The 21,133-nt window shown below is 40.1% G+C and overlaps 1 protein-coding gene across 2 annotated transcripts in view; it reads right to left on the bottom strand.

Annotated features, from left to right (window-relative positions):
- LOC106056491 (cyclic nucleotide-gated cation channel beta-1-like) overlaps nt 1–21,133 on the bottom strand; it is a 260,095-nt gene that overhangs the window by 9,316 nt on the left and 229,646 nt on the right. For both annotated transcript variants that reach the window (XM_056012728.1, XM_056012727.1), the window contains one exon: nt 2,845–2,996. In XM_056012728.1, coding sequence (XP_055868703.1) covers nt 2,845–2,996 — 152 coding nt within the window. The remainder of the gene's footprint in view (nt 1–2,844; nt 2,997–21,133) is intronic.

The following is a 21,133-nucleotide window of genomic DNA, read 5'->3' as shown; positions in this document are numbered from 1 at the left end:
AGGTTTTCATCTCACCCAAGTTCTACAACTAAAGGCGGCCAGCTCACACACACACACACACACGGATAAATAGGCCTATATCCAGGGGCGGACTGAGTGTCTAAATCGGCCCTGGCATTTCCTTATTATACAGCATTTAAATTGCGTGCCATATTTTAACGGTGGGAATCCATTCGTACCCCATCCTCATGGTATTTGAAGGCTAGTAAACTAGGTAGACTGTATGTCATAATCTGGAATCATATAGGTTCAACATTAATTAGAATTACTTCATTGTGATACAAATAAATTCTATAGGAAGTCAAGAAATAAGACGTCTTATGATGTTATTTAATCACTTAGTAGATTTTATGCATAAGTGACGGAATAGTCTACGAATAAGGTTGTTATATCACGGAATATATTAGGTTGTTATTAAACCGTAAAGTAAAAATGCACCTCTTTCAGACCTTGTGGTATATAGGGCAGATGATGTAAAGGTCATCTGTTTCTTTGGCCTATGGTTAACGAGGATGTCATATGGCCAGCACAACGACCAACCGCCTTTACTTTTCCCCAAATAATGTCAGGTACCTATTAGCGATGGGTGGACCCAGAGGCGCCCTAAAGATCCCGAAATTGAAAATCCCAGTCTTCACCAGGATTCGAACCCGGACCCCTCGGTTCGGAAGCCAAGCGCTGTACCGCCCAGTCACCACGCCTCCCAAAGTCTGTAAAAGATTTGATTCTAAATGGTTCTGTCGTGATGTTCTAGATCTTGTGTAAGAATATTATAAAATGTTCAATTCCAAGCGATCCTACGACCTCGACCCACCAACTCATTTGGATGCCAGGCTGACAGCCCACCAAGTCATTTGGATGCCAGGCTGACAGCCCACCAAGTCATTTGGATGCCAGGCTGACAGCCCACCAAGTCATTTGGGTGTCAGGCTTACAGCCCACCAACTCATTTGGGTGTCAGGCTGACAGGCCACCAGCTCATTTGGATGCCAGGCTGACAGCCCACCAAGTCATTTGGATGCCAGGCTGACAGCCCACCAGCTCATTTGGATGCCAGGCTGACAGCCCACCAACTCATTTGCGTGTCAGGCTGACAGCCCACCAAGTCATTTGGGTGTCAGGCTGACAGGCCACCAACTCATTTGCGTGCCAGGCTGACGGCCCACCAAGTCATTTGGATGCCAGGCTGACAGCCCACCAAGTCATTTGGATGCCAGGCTGACAGCCCACCAAGTCATTTGGATGCCAGGCTGACAGCCCACCAAGTCATTTGGGTGTCAGGCTTACAGCCCACCAAGTCATTTGGGTGTCAGGCTGACAGGCCACCAGCTCATTTGGATGCCAGGCTGACAGCCCACCAAGTCATTTGGATGCCAGGCTGACAGCCCACCAGCTCATTTGGATGCCAGGCTGACAGCCCACCAACTCATTTGCGTGTCAGGCTGACAGCCCACCAAGTCATTTTGGGTGTCAGGCTGACAGGCCACCAACTCATTTGCGTGCCAGGCTGACGGCCCACCAAGTCATTTGGATGCCAGGCTGACAGCCCACCAAGTCATTTGGATGCCAGGCTGACAGCCCACCAGCTCATTTGGATGCCAGGCTGACAGCCCACCAACTCATTTGCGTGTCAGGCTGACAGCCCACCAAGTCATTTGGGTGTCAGGCTGACAGGCCACCAACTCATTTGCGTGCCAGGCTGACAGCCCACCAAGTCATTTGGGTGCCAGGCTGACAGACCACCAACTCATTTGGGTGCCAGGCTGACAGCCCACCAGCCCATTTGAGTGGGGCCAACATAACCTTTGCCCAAATCTCCATATGGCCAGTCCGCTTTTCCCTATATCTGCACATGAGTGTTACTTTGACAAAAAAAAAAACGGGTGTTCTATTATATTATAATTTTTTTTGTTTCTTTTCTAGATATGCTGGCGAAAATTCTATTCGATCTCTGAATCAATTTTTTGAATATTAAAAAAAATCTCTACAAACAAATCTCTTGAAATTTTAAATTCTCTGTAATAGCGATCATAATTTATTTAGACTTCTCCTTAAATAAACCAGAAAATCAATACATAAAGAGGATGCTTCGAGCGAGTGCCGGGAATGACCATATAGAAGTAGTGTAGGACTTGTTGACGTGGGACTTAGCAGTTGAATGTAAGAGCCCTCGGGTGTCAGAAGATGCTCTCGTGTTAAAAACATATTTTAGTGTTCGGGCTGCATGATATCCATTAAGCTATATGGGAGCGGGGATACACACTATTTGATTGAGGATTACATTCGGTGTACAGCTGGACAGAACGCATTCTTCTTAAAATATGAGCCTTGGAAACAGGTGACGTCAAATATTAATGCAAAGGAAACCACACTTACGTCAAGATTAAACTAACGTTTTCTTTATGTGTGTTTTAACAACCTTTTAAGCGAACGACAATTAGCTTTAGGCTCACGGCAAACCCGTAATTACCTTTAGGCTTTACAGCAAACCCGTAATTACCTTTAGGCTTTACAGCAAACCTGTTATTAGCTTTAGGCTCACAGTAAACCTGTTATTAGCTTTAGGCTCACAGTAAACCTGTTATTAGCTTTAGGCTCACAGTAAACCTGTAATTAGCTTTAGGCTCACAGCAAACCTGTAATTAGCTTTAGGCTCACAGCAAACCCGTAATTAGCTTTAGGCTCACAGTTAGCCTTAAACCCGCAGCAAGCCCCTAAGTAGCTAGAGGTTCTCTGCAATCCTGTGCAATTAGCTTGTGGTTCACACCGAGCCAGCAATTCATTCATAACACAAGACCTGTGAGTGGAATTTATCATAAACAAGCCCTACATTGAGCAGCTTACCTTGAGTTTGTCTGGAAGAAGGCTCAAGGACTTCTCTTCATCCGCAGACTTATTGCACATCCAGAGGTAATCAAACCACTTGATGACGCGGTCTTGAAGCTTGAGAGGCACCCGACGCAAAGCCATGTAAGTCTTCACTCCGTCAAGGCGCGCTGAAAAAAAACAAAGCAAGGCATCCTTAAACACACACTTTTGGGATAATTGTTAGTGTTAACGGGCAACATCTCATCTGTCCTTTGACTTTCGTCGTAGGGGGGCGCTGTGACAGTTCGACCAACCAATTCCCTCCATATTTCCTGGTCAGCAGTTGTTCTAAGCAGGATATCAAAGAAGAGGCCGGTCCATTCTTGTATGTAATCCAGCCAGCTTTTCTTGGGATATATTCGACGTATACGGTATAGCAGATATTTTTTTGAACAACTGAAATTAGCTATGGGTTATTTTAGAGTCTTGGGTTGTGATTTGAAATTGTTTTTTTTTTAGATATTAGTTTTCTTCACAAAGCTGAGATAAATATAAGACAAGAAAAGAGTTATTAGATGGAAGCAGGAAGTAGGTTGTTGAATACAAGATAAATTTTGTGGTTTAATTTCAAATTTGGCTTTAATTTTAGGGACTCATGTTTTACGCTAGATGTTGTTTCTCCTTATGTAATAATAATGAAGGATGTACCTATTTGCTATAAAGATTAGTAGATCTAGTTATAGTACACGGTTGAACTAAATGTAGGAACACACCCGGCAAAATAAAATGAACGTTAGTTGAGCTGTTTCGTATCATGGCACAAAGTAGACTTGAATATCACGATAGGCCCAGAATATTATAAGATTAAATCAATATATTAACAAGTAACATTTTAATTATATGGAGTTTTTTTTTCTTCCCCCGCCCCCTCCTGTTTATAGCTAAATCTATTTTTGTCTTCAGGAAGATAGATCTCCTCGAAAGTAAAAAAAAGATGGAGGAAAGTAAAAAATTGTTGCTTGAATTTCCATATTTAGTTATTGGGAAAATCCTGAGCTATTTTTAGAGTTCTCGTGAATTAAAGTTATTACGGCTGCGAAATGGATTAGTCGATTAGCAAGAGTCTTTGTTAACCGTTTGATGGACTGGAAACTACTAAAATTATTCCTCACGAGACACAGTTAATTCAAGCGACTTTTTTGTGCCGTTGCTATGGAGTTTACACAAAGTTATAAAAAGTTTATATAACTCTTGTGGAACTCAAAGTGCTAATGTATATAGCATTACAGGTTAGAACCCGAGTCATTAACATTATACAATGAGTGAATTGATTGATCCAAAGTACAAATGGTGCAGATCTGAGTTATGTAGGGAACGCTTTTGGAGTATTTTAAGCAGTATAAGCTCCCTATATATATATTCTTTTAATATGTTTTTTTTTCCATTGGGAATTTTAAAGATAAATTTAAAACAGTAATTTTCTCCTGGTTCTCAGTTGTTGTTTTTTTAAGTATTCCCGTTCAAATTATCTGAGCAATAAAATAGAGAAACGTAAAAAAAGAAGAGAAAGCGCTATTGAGAAGTGTAGAGCGGGGGCGAAATAATATTACCTAAAGAAACATTTCAGAACATAAATAATGTTAAGATTGGTAGAGATTTTACACTAAAAGGTGAAACTGAACAATGTCAAGGACGCCACATAGAACGGTCACTGGTGTCAACGAAATAATAACAAGCAAAATACATTTTAAAAAAATATTTCAGGAAAAGAAATACAATTCACTGCCCTATATATATGGATAAATAGATAAAAGAAAATTAATTATTACTAATTGATGAACTAATTGGTTAATTTTTGCATTGATTCACAAATATTGTCATCCTATAAGAATAATTCTGCAAAATTTCAACTTGATCCGAAAGTGACAAAATGGAGAGAAAAAAAAAACGTGTACAAAACTTGAAAAGAGAAATATAGATAGCTATATACAGCTACATCTCTCAATACTCAGTATCTACCTCCCATTCACAATACTCAGTATCTACCTCCCATTCACAATACTCAGTATCTACCTCCCATTCACAATACTCAGTATCTACCTCCCATTCACAATACTCAGTATCTACCTCCCATTCACAATACTCAGTATCTACCTCCCATTCACAATACTCAGTATCTACCTCCCATTCACAATACTCAGTATCTACCTCCCATTCACAATACTCAGTATCTACCTCCCATTCACAATACTCAGTATCTACCTCCCATTCACAATACTCAGTATCTACCTCCCATTCACAATACTCAGTATCTACCTCCCATTCACAATACTCAGTATCTACCTCCCATTCACAATACTCAGTATCTACCTCCCATTCACAATACTCAGTATCTACCTCCCATTCACAATACTCAGTATCTACCTCCCATTCACAATACTCAGTATCTACCTCCCATTCACAATACTCAGTATCTACCTCCCATTCACAATACTCAGTATCTACCTCCCATTCACAATACTCAGTATCTACCTCCCATTCACAATACTCAGTATCTACCTCCCATTCTCAATACTCAGTATCTACCTCCCATTCACAATACTCAGTATCTACCTCCCATTCACAATACTCAGTATCTACCTCCCATTCACAATACTCAGTATCTACCTCCCATTCTCAATACTCAGTATCTACCTCCCATTCTCAATACTCAGTATCTACCTCCCATTCTCAATACTCAGTATCTACCTCCCATTCTCAATACTCAGTATCTACCTCCCATTCACAATACTCAGTATCTACCTCCCATTCACAATACTCAGTATCTACCTCCCATTCTCAATACTCAGTATCTACCTCCCATTCACAATACTCAGTATCTACCTCCCATTCACAATACTCAGTATCTACCTCCCATTCACAATACTCAGTATCTACCTCCCATTCACAATACTCAGTATCTACCTCCCATTCACAATACTCAGTATCTACCTCCCATTCTCAATACTCAGTATCTACCTCCCATTCTCAATACTCAGTATCTACCTCCCATTCACAATACTCAGTATCTACCTCCCATTCACAATACTCAGTATCTACCTCCCATTCACAATACTCAGTATCTACCTCCCATTCACAATACTCAGTATCTACCTCCCATTCACAATACTCAGTATCTACCTCCCATTCACAATACTCAGTATCTACCTCCCATTCACAATACTCAGTATCTACCTCCCATTCACAATACTCAGTATCTACCTCCCATTCACAATACTCAGTATCTACCTCCCATTCACAATACTCAGTATCTACCTCCCATTCACAATACTCAGTATCTACCTCCCATTCACAATACTCAGTATCTACCTCCCATTCACAATACTCAGTATCTACCTCCCATTCACAATACTCAGTATCTACCTCCCATTCACAATACTCAGTATCTACCTCCCATTCACAATACTCAGTATCTACCTCCCATTCACAATACTCAGTATCTACCTCCCATTCACAATACTCAGTATCTACCTCCCATTCACAATACTCAGTATCTACCTCCCATTCACAATACTCAGTATCTACCTCCCATTCACAATACTCAGTATCTACCTCCCATTCACAATACTCAGTATCTACCTCCCATTCACAATACTCAGTATCTACCTCCCATTCACAATACTCAGTATCTACCTCCCATTCACAATACTCAGTATCTACCTCCCATTCACAATACTCAGTATCTACCTCCCATTCACAATACTCAGTATCTACCTCCCATTCACAATACTCAGTATCTACCTCCCATTCACAATACTCAGTATCTACCTCCCATTCACAATACTCAGTATCTACCTCCCATTCACAATACTCAGTATCTACCTCCCATTCACAATACTCAGTATCTACCTCCCATTCACAATACGAAGTTGTGAAATCGAATACCAATAATTAATTAAACAATAAGTTAATTTTTGGATTGATTTATATTTCGCTAGATGCAACGAGTAATTGTGTCAAGTTTCAACTTGATCCGAGGATGGAAGTGGGAGAACTAACGTGAACAAACATTGTACCAGACAGACAGACAGACTGACAAACTGCGTGAGTTGATATAAGCTTTGTGTTACTTTCTACGCCACGGATTTTTTAGTTAATATAAAAATATTACTAAAGGTAAATTGTGACCATCCTGCAGAGGCCAGGTATCAATAAAATCTAGACAATAGACAACTACAAGGTCAGACAACGGGAGGGTAATAAAGTCAAGGGCAAGCAACTCAAGAGAAAAAAAGTGAGCCAGCCATGGCTCAATATAATAACTAGAAAACGAGTTACTCAGCTTTCAAAGCGCTAATCAAGCAACGGAGACAAGGGACGTAATCTAACATGATGTTAGTGACCGTTTTCTTTTGCGTTGACCGCTTCAATTGGCAATTAGACTAACAAACAAAGCACTTTAGCGACAGCAGACAAATAAATAGATCGACATCTGGAGTATGATATAGTGAACTTTGAGGCTTGAGCAGTAAATAGGTCAGACTTTTATTGATCTAAAGATGCTCAGCAGTAAAGGTCGGCAGACTTATGAAAAAATCTTTAAGTTTTGAAATAATTCAAACAGGGCCCGACTTACTGGAGGACTAACGCCTCTACTGACTAGGGGGATCTACGAAGGAGATTTTAAAAATATGCAAATGTCAACATGTTAATGATATTTATGAATGTATATTTTTACAGACAGTTCTTTAAATTTTACGGTTGATAACACTGTCGTAGTTAAGAGGCGTCCGCTTGTAGCGTGCTTGAAACATTTAAATGTAGCCCCATCAGCCCAGGGCCTTTCCAACTATTAACTCAAAAAAATATGCTTACAAAATATGCATATTGAAAGTTTTTTTTAAGAACGAAAAGGAATTAAAATGAAGAAGTTACTTTCTTCTTCTCATCTATGCTCATCATTAATTAGTTGATTTGTAATTGAAACTTTGACAAAGTTTAAGGGATACTATTATATGTGGAGACTGCATACAATTAAATATACATTTAACATTAGAAGTAGAGAAAGAAATAAGAACAGAAAAGGTACAAAGAGAAATGAATAAAATATGGTCATCTTCAGAATACAATGTAAGGAAACAGTGTGAAAGGGGGAAGCAAAAAAAATTCCTAAACGTATGTCACGTGAATCCAGTCGACCCTCTTCAGATTTTAGTATGCATTGTGGACAGAACCTTCGAAGGGCCGAAAGGCACCATATCTTGGGTCAGATAGCACCATGTCTTTAGCCGGCTGGCACCAGGTCTTGGGCCGGCAGGCACCATATCTTAAGATGGCTAGCACCATTTCTTAAGACCGCTAGCACCATGTCTTGGGCCGGCTAGCACCATGTCCTGGGTTGGCTAGCACCATGTCTTAGGTCGGCTAGCACCATGTCTTGGGTCGGCTAGCACCATTTCTTAAGACCGCTAGCACCATGTCTTAGGTCGGCTAGCACCATGTCTTAGGTCGGCTAGCACCATGTCTTAAGACCGCTAGCACCATGTCTTAGGTCGGCTAGCACCATGTCTTAGGTCGGCTAGCACCATGTCTTAGGTCGGCTAGCACCATTTCTTAAGACCGCTAGCACCATGTCTTAGGTCGGCTAGCACCATGTCTTAGGTCGGCTAGCACCATGTCTTAGGTCGGCTAGCACCATTTCTTAAGACCGCTAGCACCATGTCTTAGGTCGGCTAGCACCATGTCTTAGGTCGGCTAGCACCATGTCTTAGGTCGGCTAGCACCATTTCTTAAGATGGCTTGCACCATTTCTTAAGACCGCTAGCACCATGTCTTGGGCCGGCTAGCACCATGTCTTGGGCCGGCTAGCACCATGTCTTGGGTCGGCTAGCACCATGTCTTGGGTCGGCTAGCACCATGTCTATGGCTGGCTGGCAACATGTCTTGGGTCGGCTAGCACCATGTCTTTGGCTGGCTGGCACCATGTCTTGGGCCGGCTAGCACCATGTCTTGGGTCGGCTAGCACCATGTCTTAGGTCGGCTAGCACCATGTCTTTGGCTGGCTGGCACCATTTCTTGGGTCGGCTAGCACCATGTCTTTGGCTGGCTGGCACCATGTCTTGGGCCGGCTAGCACCATGTCTTGGGTCGGCTAGCACCATGTCTTGGGTCGGCTAGCACCATGTCTTTGGCTGGCTGGCACCATGTCTTGGGTCGGCTAGCACCATGTCTTTGGCTGGCTGGCACCATGTCTCGGGCCGGCTAGCGCCATGTCTTGGGTCGGCTAGCACCATGTCTTGGGTCGGCTAGCACCATGTCTTTGGCTGGCTGGCACCATGTCTTGGGTCGGAGGGAGCTCGCATGATGGCGCCAAGCGGTAGGCCAAATAGCATCACTGCGTCTTCGGCCGGATATGCTAATGCTTCGCTGCTCATTAAGTGTTGGACCAGTGCGAGACTACTGAATCTGACAGGTTGGTTCTAGGACACGTCACCTTATTTTCTAATTGCACTCGTCCGCTGGAGAATTATTTTTTTACAAAGCATATATCAACTCATTTTGTCTGTCTGGTAAAAGGTTTGTACATATTGTTTAACCACACCTAATCTCTGATCAAGTTTAAATTTTGCACAATTATTTCTAGAAATCAAAAATGAATAAATTTCATATGATTGGATTGTTAACTACTGGTAGACAATCTTTTTCTTCCGCATGGATTATGTCTTCGTACTGTTATAGGATTGTTCCTTGTCTACTGCAATTAAATAGTAGTGACAAGCTCTTATTATAATAATGTTTTATGTTTTATTTTTGGTTAGCATGTATGTGCGTACAATATTCGTACTTAATTTTTTTTTAAAAAGGAACATTCTCAGCAGATCAAATTCAAAAGTAGCCGACTGTTGACGTTATAACTATTTCAAGTTCAATAAATAAGATTAGACTGCGTTTAATTTATCTTCGAAAATCTTTTAGGAATTGTCCCGAAAACACCTAGATTTAGTTTCGACCAAAAAGCAATTCTTTTTTTTCAAAACTTATGTAATAATGTAATAATCTATATTTATATAATTCTGTTTATGGCTCAAGAGTTTGGACAAGAAGTAAAGGAAAGATCACTCTTTTATTTCTAAAATTCGGACTAGAGTTACCTCACGTAAAAAAAAAAGAGGGTGGGCGTGAACAAGTAGTATTCACCCGTCACTAAATAGCAGGGCCGGACTTAACCTTTGTGGGCCCAATGCGAAACGGATTTCGCGGGTCCCAGTTTGGGTAGGGAAGCGGATAATAAGTGAAAATTAAGAGTGTATATTAGAAAATATATTCGTCTTTGCATTTTATTCATTTTTTACTACGCACAGAATTACTACACGAGCCTTGCGTGTAGCGAAGTCATACACTATATCATAAGAATTCTGCTTCCTACATAGATCACGCTCAATAGCAAGAATTACCAAAGGTTTCAATCTATCTACGAGAATTGTTGACCTCAAGTAATTCTTCATTAGTTTTAGGCGCGAGAAGCTTCTTTCACCAGATTACACAATTACGGCTAATGCATAATGCTATTTTTATTTATCGCGCGTAGGATTGGCGTATTCCATATTGAATGACACCCCAAAGGGCAATTTATGTCTATATATTTCAGGAAATTCGTATGAGTTTTGCAAAAATTTTAATAATTTCCGGATATTTCCAGGACTTTTTCGTATATTTTGCAAATTTCAGGAGATTTCCAGGAGCTCCTGGTAAATCGACAGGAGGCCGCGGGAAATCTGTTATAAGTTATAAAATGGTTTGATTTAATAATTTATACACCTAGAACTTGCGCTGGTCCTATGAAAGTGCGCGGCCCACTGCGGTCGCATAGGTTTCAGTGGCCTAAGGCCGGCCCTGCAAAATAGCGGCGTATGCTACGCCGTGGGTCGACTAGTGTGAATTAATTTGTTTAAATGTTGAAAGAGATTTTTACAAATCTTACATCAATTCACTTTGTCTGTCTGGTAAAAAGTTTGTTCACGTTATTTCTCCCAAACCCAATCTCGGATGAAGCTGAAATGTTGCACACTTATTTCTTTGACCTAACAAAACCAGAATAAATTTAAAAAAATCAATTAGTTAATTAACTATTGGTAATTGATTATTTTCTTTGGTATCAAACAAGAGAAAGAAATTTTACTTGACTAATGTGGTGGTATAAACTGAATTACTTTGTTTTAAAGTTTGAAACTACCAATAAAACCTTCTATTTTCATAAGCACTTATCTGGTACAGTGATTAGTGTCTTCGCTTAAGGAGGCTTGAGCAATCAAGATCGAATCGTTAAACTAATTTTTTTTTAATTTATAGATGCATTTAAAAAGGTATCACGGTAATATTAACCCAGATTCCCCTTCTTCCCCCCCTCCCATCCACCCCTTTCCCAACTGATATTAATTTTTTTTATAGATGCATTTAAAAATGTATCACGGTAATATTCACCCAGATACCCCTTCTTCTCCCCCCCCCCCCCCCAACCCTGCCTGACAAGAGATAGGATCGTAGCGTATTGAGAAAGCTAAAAGCATGATATAGCGATAAACAAAAACAATAGGTAAAAATATTTCTAATCGCACAAATTAATTATTGTTGATCAAGATCTATTATAAATTTAATTACATGACTGATCCAAACTAATTGTTACAGCTACGCTTAATTAAAAAAAAGTATTTGTTAATGTTTTTCTTGGTTAGGGGTTGATTTTCTCCCATTTCACACGAGCTGCAACTGAACACCAGCTGCACTGAACGCCAGCTGCAACTGAACACCAGCTGCACTGAACACCAGCTGCACTGAACACCAGCTGCACTGAACACCAGCTGCAGTGAACACCAGCTGCAGTGAACACCAGCTCCAATGATCACGAGCTGCAACTGAACACCAGCTGCAAATGAACACCAGCTGCAAATGAACACCAGCTGCAAATGAACACCAGCTGCACTGAATACCAGCTGCAATGAAAACCAGCTGCACTGAACACCAGCTGCAAATGAACACCAGCTGCACTGAATACCAGCTGCAATGAACACCAGCTGCACTGAACACCAGCTGCAGTGAACACCAGCTCCAATGATCACGAGCTGCACTGAACACGAGCTGCACTGAACACGATGTCCCCACGGAACCTAATGCTTGAGCCTTCTGCTGCCTGCTACTCGAACACCATGGCCAGCCAGAGAGGTGACTGAATTAGCATGATTTATAGGAGCTGGTAACGTCTTCGTTGTTCTGTACCTGACAAAGAGAGAAGCAATGAGACATTCTGCATCAAGTTGTAAGATCTGGAAACTTTCATGGCCTTAGTCTTTTTATCGTCATCGTTATTGATGTATTTTGATAAAAATGTTATTGTTGTATTTTGATAAAAATGTTATTGTTGTATTTTGATAAAAATGTTATTGTTGTATTTTGATAAAATGTTATTGTTGTATTTTGATAAAAATGTTATTGTTGTATTTTGATAAAAATGTTATTGTTGTATTTTGATAAAAATGTTATTGTTGTATTTTGATAAAAATGTTATTGTTGTATTTTGATAAAAATGTTATTGTTGTATTTTGATAAAAAATGTTATTGTTGTATTTTGATAAAAAATGTTATTGTTGTATTTTGATAAAAATGTTATTGTTGTATTTTGATAAAAATGTTATTGTTGTATTTTGATAAAAATGTTATTGTTGTATTTTGATAAAAATGTTATTGTTGTATTTTGATAAAAATGTTATTGTTGTATTTTGATAAAAATGTTCTTGTTGTATTTTGATAAAAATGTTATTGTATTTTGATAAAATCGTAAATTGAAACTACTGAGTTACGAAGCCAAACAGTTTCTTAATATTTACTCTATCTCTGTTTTTCTCTCTCTCTGTCTCTCACAATCTCTGTCTCTGTCTCTCTCTGTCCCTCTCTGTCTATCTCTCTGTCTGTCTCTATCTATCTTTCTCACTGTCTTTCTGCGTTTCTCTCTCTTTTTGTATCTCTCTCTATCCCTCTTTATCTCCTTCTCTCAATCTCTCTCTGTCAATGTCTCTGTCACTCTGTCTCTCTCTGTCCCTCTATCTGTCTTTCTGTCTTTCTCTCTCTCTATGTCTCTCTCTCTCTATCTCTCTCTCTTTCTCTCACTCTCTCTGTACCAACAAAAATGTTAAATAATTAAATATGATTGTGTGTGTTTGACTCTACGTAACATTCAGGGTGTCCTGGCACTACTCACTATCGCCCCATATTGGTATTTGTCGTTATACTATGTAAAGCTTGATCAAGCATCAAAAACTGAACTCATGCAGGCGTCAGCTGACGTAAAGTACTGTACTTCTACATAAACTGAACTCATGCAGGCGTCAGCTGACGTAAAGTACTGTACTTCTACATAAACTGAACTCATGCAGGAGTCAGCTGACGTAAAGTACTGTACTTCTACATAAACTGAACTCATGCAGGCGTCAGCTGACGTAAAGTACTGTACTTCTACATAAACTGAACTCATGCAGGCGTCAGCTGACGTAAAGTACTGTACTTCTACATACAGACTTACAGGCTACACGAAATTTAAAACAAAAATCTACATTACAATCGCAATCTTAATTATTCGGAAGAGAGAAGTTGACTACATGATTCGGAAATGATTTGACAGGACTAAAAGAGTACAACGTAATACATGAAAAAACAAGGTTACAAAGACAGTTTGTGTGGAGACACAAACTCAAAATCGGCCCCCGGAATGGTCCACCCAGGCAGGTAAAAAGGCAGGTTTCAATATTTTCAGAAAGAATATCAGAATGAAAAATTGCGTCTATTCCACTTTCGGGGGCCGCTAAAGAAGCGACGTAAACATCTCTTTCTGCCGTAGACATCTACAAACTAGTCGCTGACACATTGTTTATGATTGTGTCCAAATCAATGTCTTGTATAACGTATTTATCAATATCAACATAAAGAGGAAGTGAATACACTTATTTACGGTCTGACTGTCATTCAAGTGGTTGATTTGTCGGCTGCCCCACCGGCCCATTCTTAGCCGGCCAACCGAACATTTGTCCGAACGCCAATACAGTCAGTCCGCACCTGGATCGTTCAATAGCGGACCAATCCTGAAATGTTGTCCTTATAGAAAGTCTGTGACAATGTACCTACTCTCTAACAAACTAAGATTGTTAACATTTTTTTATTGAACATCTATCAGATGAGTTTGAATTAATCTTTAGGCATGAGTTTTGATAGTCAGTCGATTGAGTGTAGAACATTTTTGTTTTATTGGTATACATGCATTTTACAAAAGAACTACTATACACCTACTTGACAAGGATCTACTAAGCATTACTTGATAAGGAACTAAATGATATTAGTAGAAAAGGACCTACTATACATGTACTTGACAAGAACCTACTGTAGATATACTTGACAAGGACCTACAATGCATGTACTTGCCAAGGACCTATTATACAAATACTTGTGTATGGGGCACTGTAGGAGGATCTCTACCTCAGTCGGCAGTCGGGTTTCCGGAACAGCTCATTGACCTTGGTCTCCACTCAAAGCCCGGCTGTTTACTGTGGCTCCAAGCAGTTATTTCCATGCGGCAACGGTCACACTCCGGCAAACCGTCTCGACTGGCGGGCCAAACCAGGTGAGGGTTAGCCAGAGCTAGTATCTGGTGAAACTATGGTCTCTGTCCACCACCAGCATGTGAAGTCTAGTTGCGGCTGCATGGCGCTCAAGTCGAATTGGACTACCAGGACCATCAGGCGTCATGTAACAAACGCTAAAAAACATGTAGAACACACTGGTCATCCACTGCACCCCAAACCAGCTCCAGTTGTCTGGACTCTGTTCTGCCACTGGATCCAGCTGACAAGGGGCGAGAGAGTGAGGCTGATGCAGCGCAAATCTCCCTCACTTTAATAAATTTTCAGTGCGCAAGCCACAACACATACAAATACCTGACAAGGACCTACTGTACAAATACTTGACAAGGACCTACTATACAAATACCTGACAAGGACCTACTGTACAAATACTTGACAAGGACCTACTGTACAAATACTTGACAAGGACCTACTATACAAATACCTGACAAGGACCTACTGTACAAATACTTGACAAGGTCCTGCTGTACAAATACTTGACAAGGACCAACTATACAAATACCTGACAAGGACCTACTGTACAAATACTTGACAAGGACCTACTGTACAAATAATTGACAAGGACCTACTGTACAAATACCTGACAAGGACCTACTGTACGAAAACTTGACAAGGACCTACTGCACAAATACTTGACAAGGACCTACTATACAAATACCTGACAAGGACCTACTGTACAAATACTTGACTAGGACCTACTGTACAAATACTTGACAAGGACCTACTGTACAAATACTTGACAAGGACCTACGTGTTTCATAACAGCTTTATTCCTTTCAAACGTACAAAAAACAACAACACATTTAGCTCAGCTCATGCTGAGCACAATTTCATCGCGTATTGTTTTAAATTTGTACCTCTCATTCTCCCGCTTCTTTCGCTCTCTTTTTCTTTCTCTCTCTCTTTTCTCATTTATTTTGTCTTTCTCCTCTCTTCTTTTTTTTAATCTCTCAATTCCTCCTTCTCTTTCTGTCTCTTAGCGCAGTATTTCGTAATTACGACTTCATTTGTTTCGTTTATTTTTATTCTTTTTGTAGTTCCGGTCATGTTGAAATTTTAAATGGACAGACCTTTTTTTTCCCCCTCATATTTCACTTCTTCAAAGGATTTTTGCAATCAAATTAAAATGTATTAGATCTAGATCTCGACCCTTTTAAAACTCTAAGCATTTTTTTTTCTTCCGTTTAATTGTCTAGATTGCAATCAATTTCAGAAGCTTGTTTTTTTTTTTTTTATCTTTTTTCTTCTTCACCTCATTTGTTTCCCTTTTTTTTTTTTGCCCAGAAAATTTGCAATTTATTTACTCTGTCTGTCTGTCGCTTCTCTTTCTCATTTATTTTCTAGTTTTTTTTTCTTAATATCTTCACTAAACAAGTTTGTAGTCTTTAGAAAGACAAAAGAAGGTCTAAAGAAGGTCTTAAAAAAATCCCGATGTATAGGTACAGTGGTGTCCAATCTTTTAGGCGTCTGGGAAACATCTAACTATGTTATGGGGCGCATCACAGCAAAATCCGGTCATGTGCAATGGATCCGATTCTCTGCGGCTTTACTATGAACTATGCACCTCGTTATGGGTCGGAGTGGCCCTCAAGCCATGTGCTGGGCATTACTTAAGTAAAAATCAGGCTGGATCTTTCATTTGTATATTCAGAGTACCAAATTCTACTCGTTCGCGCTCTCTCTCTTTTGCCTCTCTCTCTTTCTCTTTCACTCTATCTCTCTTTCACTTTCTCTCTTTCTTTCACTCTCTCTCTCTCTTTCTCTCTCTTTCACTCTCTCTCTCTTTCACTCTCTCTTTCACTCTCTCTTTCACCCTCTCTCTCTCTTTCACTCTTTCTCTTTCACTCTCTTTCTCTCTTTCACTCTCTCTCTCTCTTTCACTCTCTCTCTTTTTCACTCTCTCTTTCACTCTCTCTCTCTCTCTTGCACTCTCTCTCTGTTTCACTCTCTCTCTCTTTCACTCAATCTCTCTCTTTCACTCTCTCTCTGTTTCACTCTCTCTCTCTTTCACTCTCTGGGTCACTCTCTCTCTCTCTCACTCTCTCTCTGTTTCACGCTCTCTCTCTTTCACTCTTTCTCTTTCACTCTCTTTCTCTCTTTCAATCTCTCTCTCTCTTTCACTCTCTCTCTCTCTTTCACTCTCTCTCTCTTTCACTCTCTCTTTCACTCTCCCTCTCTCTTTCCCTCTCTCTCTCTCTTTCACTCTCTCTCTCTCTTTCACTCTCTCTTTCACCCTCTCTCTTTTTCACTCTCTCTCTCTTTCACTCTCTGGGTCACTCTCTCTCTCTCTCTTTCACTCTCTCTCTGTTTCACTCTCTCTCTCTTTCACTCTCTGGTTCACTCTCTCTCTCTCTCTTTCACACTCTGTCTCTCTTTCTCTCTCTTTCACTCTCTCTCTTTCACTCTCTCTTTCACTCTCTCTCTTTCACTCTCTCTCTTTCACTATCTCTCTCTTTCTCTCTTTCACTCGCTTTCTCTCTTTCACTCTTTCTCTCTTTCACTCTCTTTCTCCCTTTGACTCTCTCTCTCTTTCACTCTCTCTCTCTTTCACTCTCTCTCTCTTTCACTCTCTCTCTTTCACTCTCTCTCTTTCACTCTCTCTTTCACTTTCACTCTCTCTCTCTGTTTCACACTCTCTCTCTTTCACTATCTCTCTGTTTCACTCTCTCTCTCTTTCACTCTCTCTCTCTCTTTCACTCTCTCTCTCTCTGTTTCACTCTCTCTCTCTCTCTTTCACTCTCTGGTTCACTCTCTTTCTCTCTTTCACTCTATCTCTCTTTCTTTCACTCTTTCACTCTCGCTCTCTCTTTCACTCTCTCTCTCTCTTTCTTTCACTCTCTCTCTCTTTCACTCTCTCTTTCACTCTCTCTCTCACTTTCACTCTCTCTCTCTCTTTCACTCTCTCTCTCTTTCACTCTCCCTCTCTCTTTCACTCTCTCTCTCTTTCACTCTCTCTCTCTCTTTCACTCTCTCTCTTTCACTCTCTCTCTTTCACTCTCTCTTACACTCTCTCTCTCTCTTTCATTCTCTCTCTCTTTCACTCTCTCTTTCACTCTCTCTTTCACTCTCTCTTTCACTCTCTCTCTCTTTCACTCTCTCTCTCTTTCACTCTCAGTGTACAAACTTCTACTCTTTTGCTCTCTATCTCAATCGCGCGCTTTTTTGTCTCTCTCTCACTTTCATTCTCACACACTCTCTCCATCGAGCGGTCTCTCTCTCTCTCTTTCTCTCTCTCTGTCAGTGTACCAAAGTCTACTCTTTCGCGCTCTCTTTCTCTCTCTCTCTCTCGCTTATTTGTCTCTCATGTTTTCTTCCCCTCTCGTTCTCTCTTTCACTCTCTCTCTCTCCCTCTACCTTAAAGCGACCAGTATATCAGGCCATCCGTCTGTGGTCTTTTTCGACATATCTCAGTTTGTTAACATGACCTGATCACACCGATCTCTGTCAAGGTCACTGGCCTGCTAGTCTCAAACATGAAAATTATTGATTTAAAAAAAAAGCAAACTAATAACTAATACAATTAACCTGAGGTTACATTAGCAAGTATCTAATTATAACTGAGAGTGTTACAGAGAATGAGAGAGACAGAGATAGACAGAGAATGAGAGAGACAGAGATAGACAGAGAATGAGAGAAAGGAAAAGATAGAGAGACCACGAGATCAGAGAGAGTGAGAGAGAGAGAGAGAGAAAGAGAGGGAGAGAGAGAGGGGGGAAGAGTAAAAAAGAGAATTAAAGAGAAAGAGAAAGAAAAGGAGAGAAGTAAAAAGAGAAAGAAAGAAAGAAAGGACATAAGAGAGAGAGAGAGAGAGAAAAGGAATAGTAAAAAAGAGAATGAAAAGAGAAATATTTAAAGAAATAATAAGATGTAGAAAAAGAACGAGAGAGAGAGAGAGAGAGGGAGGGAGAGAGAGAGAGAGATAGGGAAAAAGAGAGCCTACTCTAATGCAGGGAAAGGAATCCAATGGACTCTCACACAAAAGCTGGAAGACCTGGAATTCGCTGATGACCCTATTATCACACAGACTACAGGATATGCAAGAAAAGGTCACAGCTTTAAGCGAAGTAGGAAAAAGAGTAGGCCTCAAAATAAACCATCAAAAACAAAAGTACTTAAAGTAAACAATAAACAAATTGGAGACATAGTACTGGATTCTCAGACAATAGACCAACTCACCAAGTAGAACATTTTATATACCTTGGGAGTGTAGTCAGTACAGATGAAGACATTAAACGCTGTATAAATCTAGCGCGTCAGACATTTACACAGCTAAAACCAACCTGGAAATCTCCTCACATCTCAAACAAAACTAAACTAAGAATCTTTAACTCTAATGTCAAGGCGGTCCTACTGTATGGTTCTGAAACATGGAGAACAACTGAAGCCACAACAAAAAAAAATACAGACCTTCATCAACAGATGCCTGAGAAATATCCTAAAAATACACTGGTATGACAAAGTAGAAAACACCAAACTGTGGGGGATGAGTGGACAGAAAAATATAGAAGTGCAGATCTTAGAGAGGAAGTGGAGATGGATTAGTCACACCCTTAGAAAAGATACCAGCAACAGAGCTAGGCAGGCCTTAGAGTGGAACCCCCAGGGAACAAGACGCAGAGGAAGACCAAAAAAGAACATGGCGACGCAGTGTACTTGAAGAAGCAGAGAGGACCGGGAAGAGCTGGGAAACCATCAAAAAACTAGCAAGAGACCGTGAGATTGGCGTGTTTTTGTCGTGGCCCTATGTTCCATGATGATGATGATGAAAAAGAGAGAGAGAGATAAAATTAGTGAGTTAACAACTATTTTTCAGGTAAACTATACAAAAAGCTTATAATTCATAATGTTCTCCCAGTGGTCACATAATGTCACATAACGGACTAGCATAGGAAGTTCGAAGCGGGGCCAAATCATGTTATTTTCCTTCCTTACACTGAAAGGTGTTCTGTCCTCTATAATATTTATTAAGTGCCCGACACTCACTAGAAAACTTTAACAAGCAATAGAAATTATAAAAAAAATATAAAGCTTATTTAAGGGAAAGAACCGCTAATTACTGCCTTTTATCTGAAAATCACAGGGTTTAGCTACCTTTCTGTTATATAAAACAAAATTAATTAATTAGTACTAAATGATCAACTAATTGGTTAATTTTTGGATTGATTCGGATATTATCATCAACTATTAATCATTATATAAAATTTCAACTTGATCCGAGAATGAGAAGTGGGAGAAAAAACGTGTCAAAACGTAATAAGGGGATTAACTCCATACATACACCCACATCTTTCTTTAAGTAGCAGTTATTCCCCTTATTTTCATATCAAACAAAATAAAAATAAGCAGACAATGTGTTAGACTAGCTATTCACTAATAAACAGCTTGTTAAGAAGTTCCCGCAACTTTACAACTTTAAGTTCCCCATGGTATAAATATTATGGAACAATAAATACAGTTAACGTCTTATCATCAGCAAGACAGAAACGTCAAACAGCCGCCAGCAAGACATTGACGTCACATCAACAGCAAAACAATGACGTCATGCTTGGACGTCAGACAATAACGTTATCATATAAGCAAGATAAGGATAACCTCCTGGTCATGTGGTGCGCGCTCTGGACTAGTGTAACAGATGTCCAGGGTTCGAGCCCTGCTTTTCCTCCATTGAATTCTCTCGACGTTTTGCTAGAGGTTTGGTCAAGGATGTAAAAATCGTCAACTCTAAATGAACATCCGAACCATGCAATGCAAACAAAAAATAAACAATGACGTCACAAATGATCAACAAGACCATAGCCTTATACCAGCCAGGCATCGCCATACAACTAGCAACAAAATAAAAAACAACAACATAATGCTATGAGCAGAACAAGACCGTCATAATACTTGTTTAATTATTGTATTATTAACCCTTAAAACGCGTGTGGTAGTTTAGCCTCTAAACATCAGACTTGTGTATGCACTCATTGTAAAACAGTTCAGCACTTTAAGGGTTAAACGTAAAAAAAAAATCATGGTTTGGATGTTTCAAGTTTAAGTTACAATACGTCAATTATTATTTGTGTTATCCGATATGGCAGGAGAGATTTGTTACGCGAATTCATTTGATTAACTTCAAGGGAGGTTCTTTTGGATCTGGTGAATGAAATTAAACTGACCTCTATGTTGCAGCTCCGCCTTTAATTACAATAATAACATGACTTCTCTTTTAAGTGTTTTTGAGAAAGAGATTCGTCCCAACGAGCGCTACTTTTTGGTCTGCTAGACTCTACGTAATTGTGTGTTGTGTTAGCTTGGTGGCATGGTGAGCGATACGACTGGGATATAGAAAGCCTCGGGGGCGGGCTCGACTTATGATGAAAGACCACTGAGAGTCTTTGATCACTAACGTCTGTTGAGCTTTGTGATATGCAATAGGGTGTTGTGTACTGTTGCACGTAGAACCAGGAGGACAGATTTCAAAGACTTCTGACACCGGCCGATTCGCCGTTTAAAAAACAAACAAACAAAAAACACGAAAAGTTTAAAGGAACGAATCATCTGCTGCTTAAAGGCTTCAATATACACAGTGGGAAGTAGTCTCGAGGGGCCGGATAGTACCACGTCACTGGCTAGATATGACCCGCTGGCCACAGTCTGGGC

This window comes from Biomphalaria glabrata, chromosome 15 (assembly GCF_947242115.1).
Source record: "Biomphalaria glabrata chromosome 15, xgBioGlab47.1, whole genome shotgun sequence".
Classification (NCBI taxonomy): domain Eukaryota; kingdom Metazoa; phylum Mollusca; class Gastropoda; family Planorbidae; genus Biomphalaria; species Biomphalaria glabrata.
This window is presented reverse-complemented; position numbering and strand designations above follow the sequence as displayed.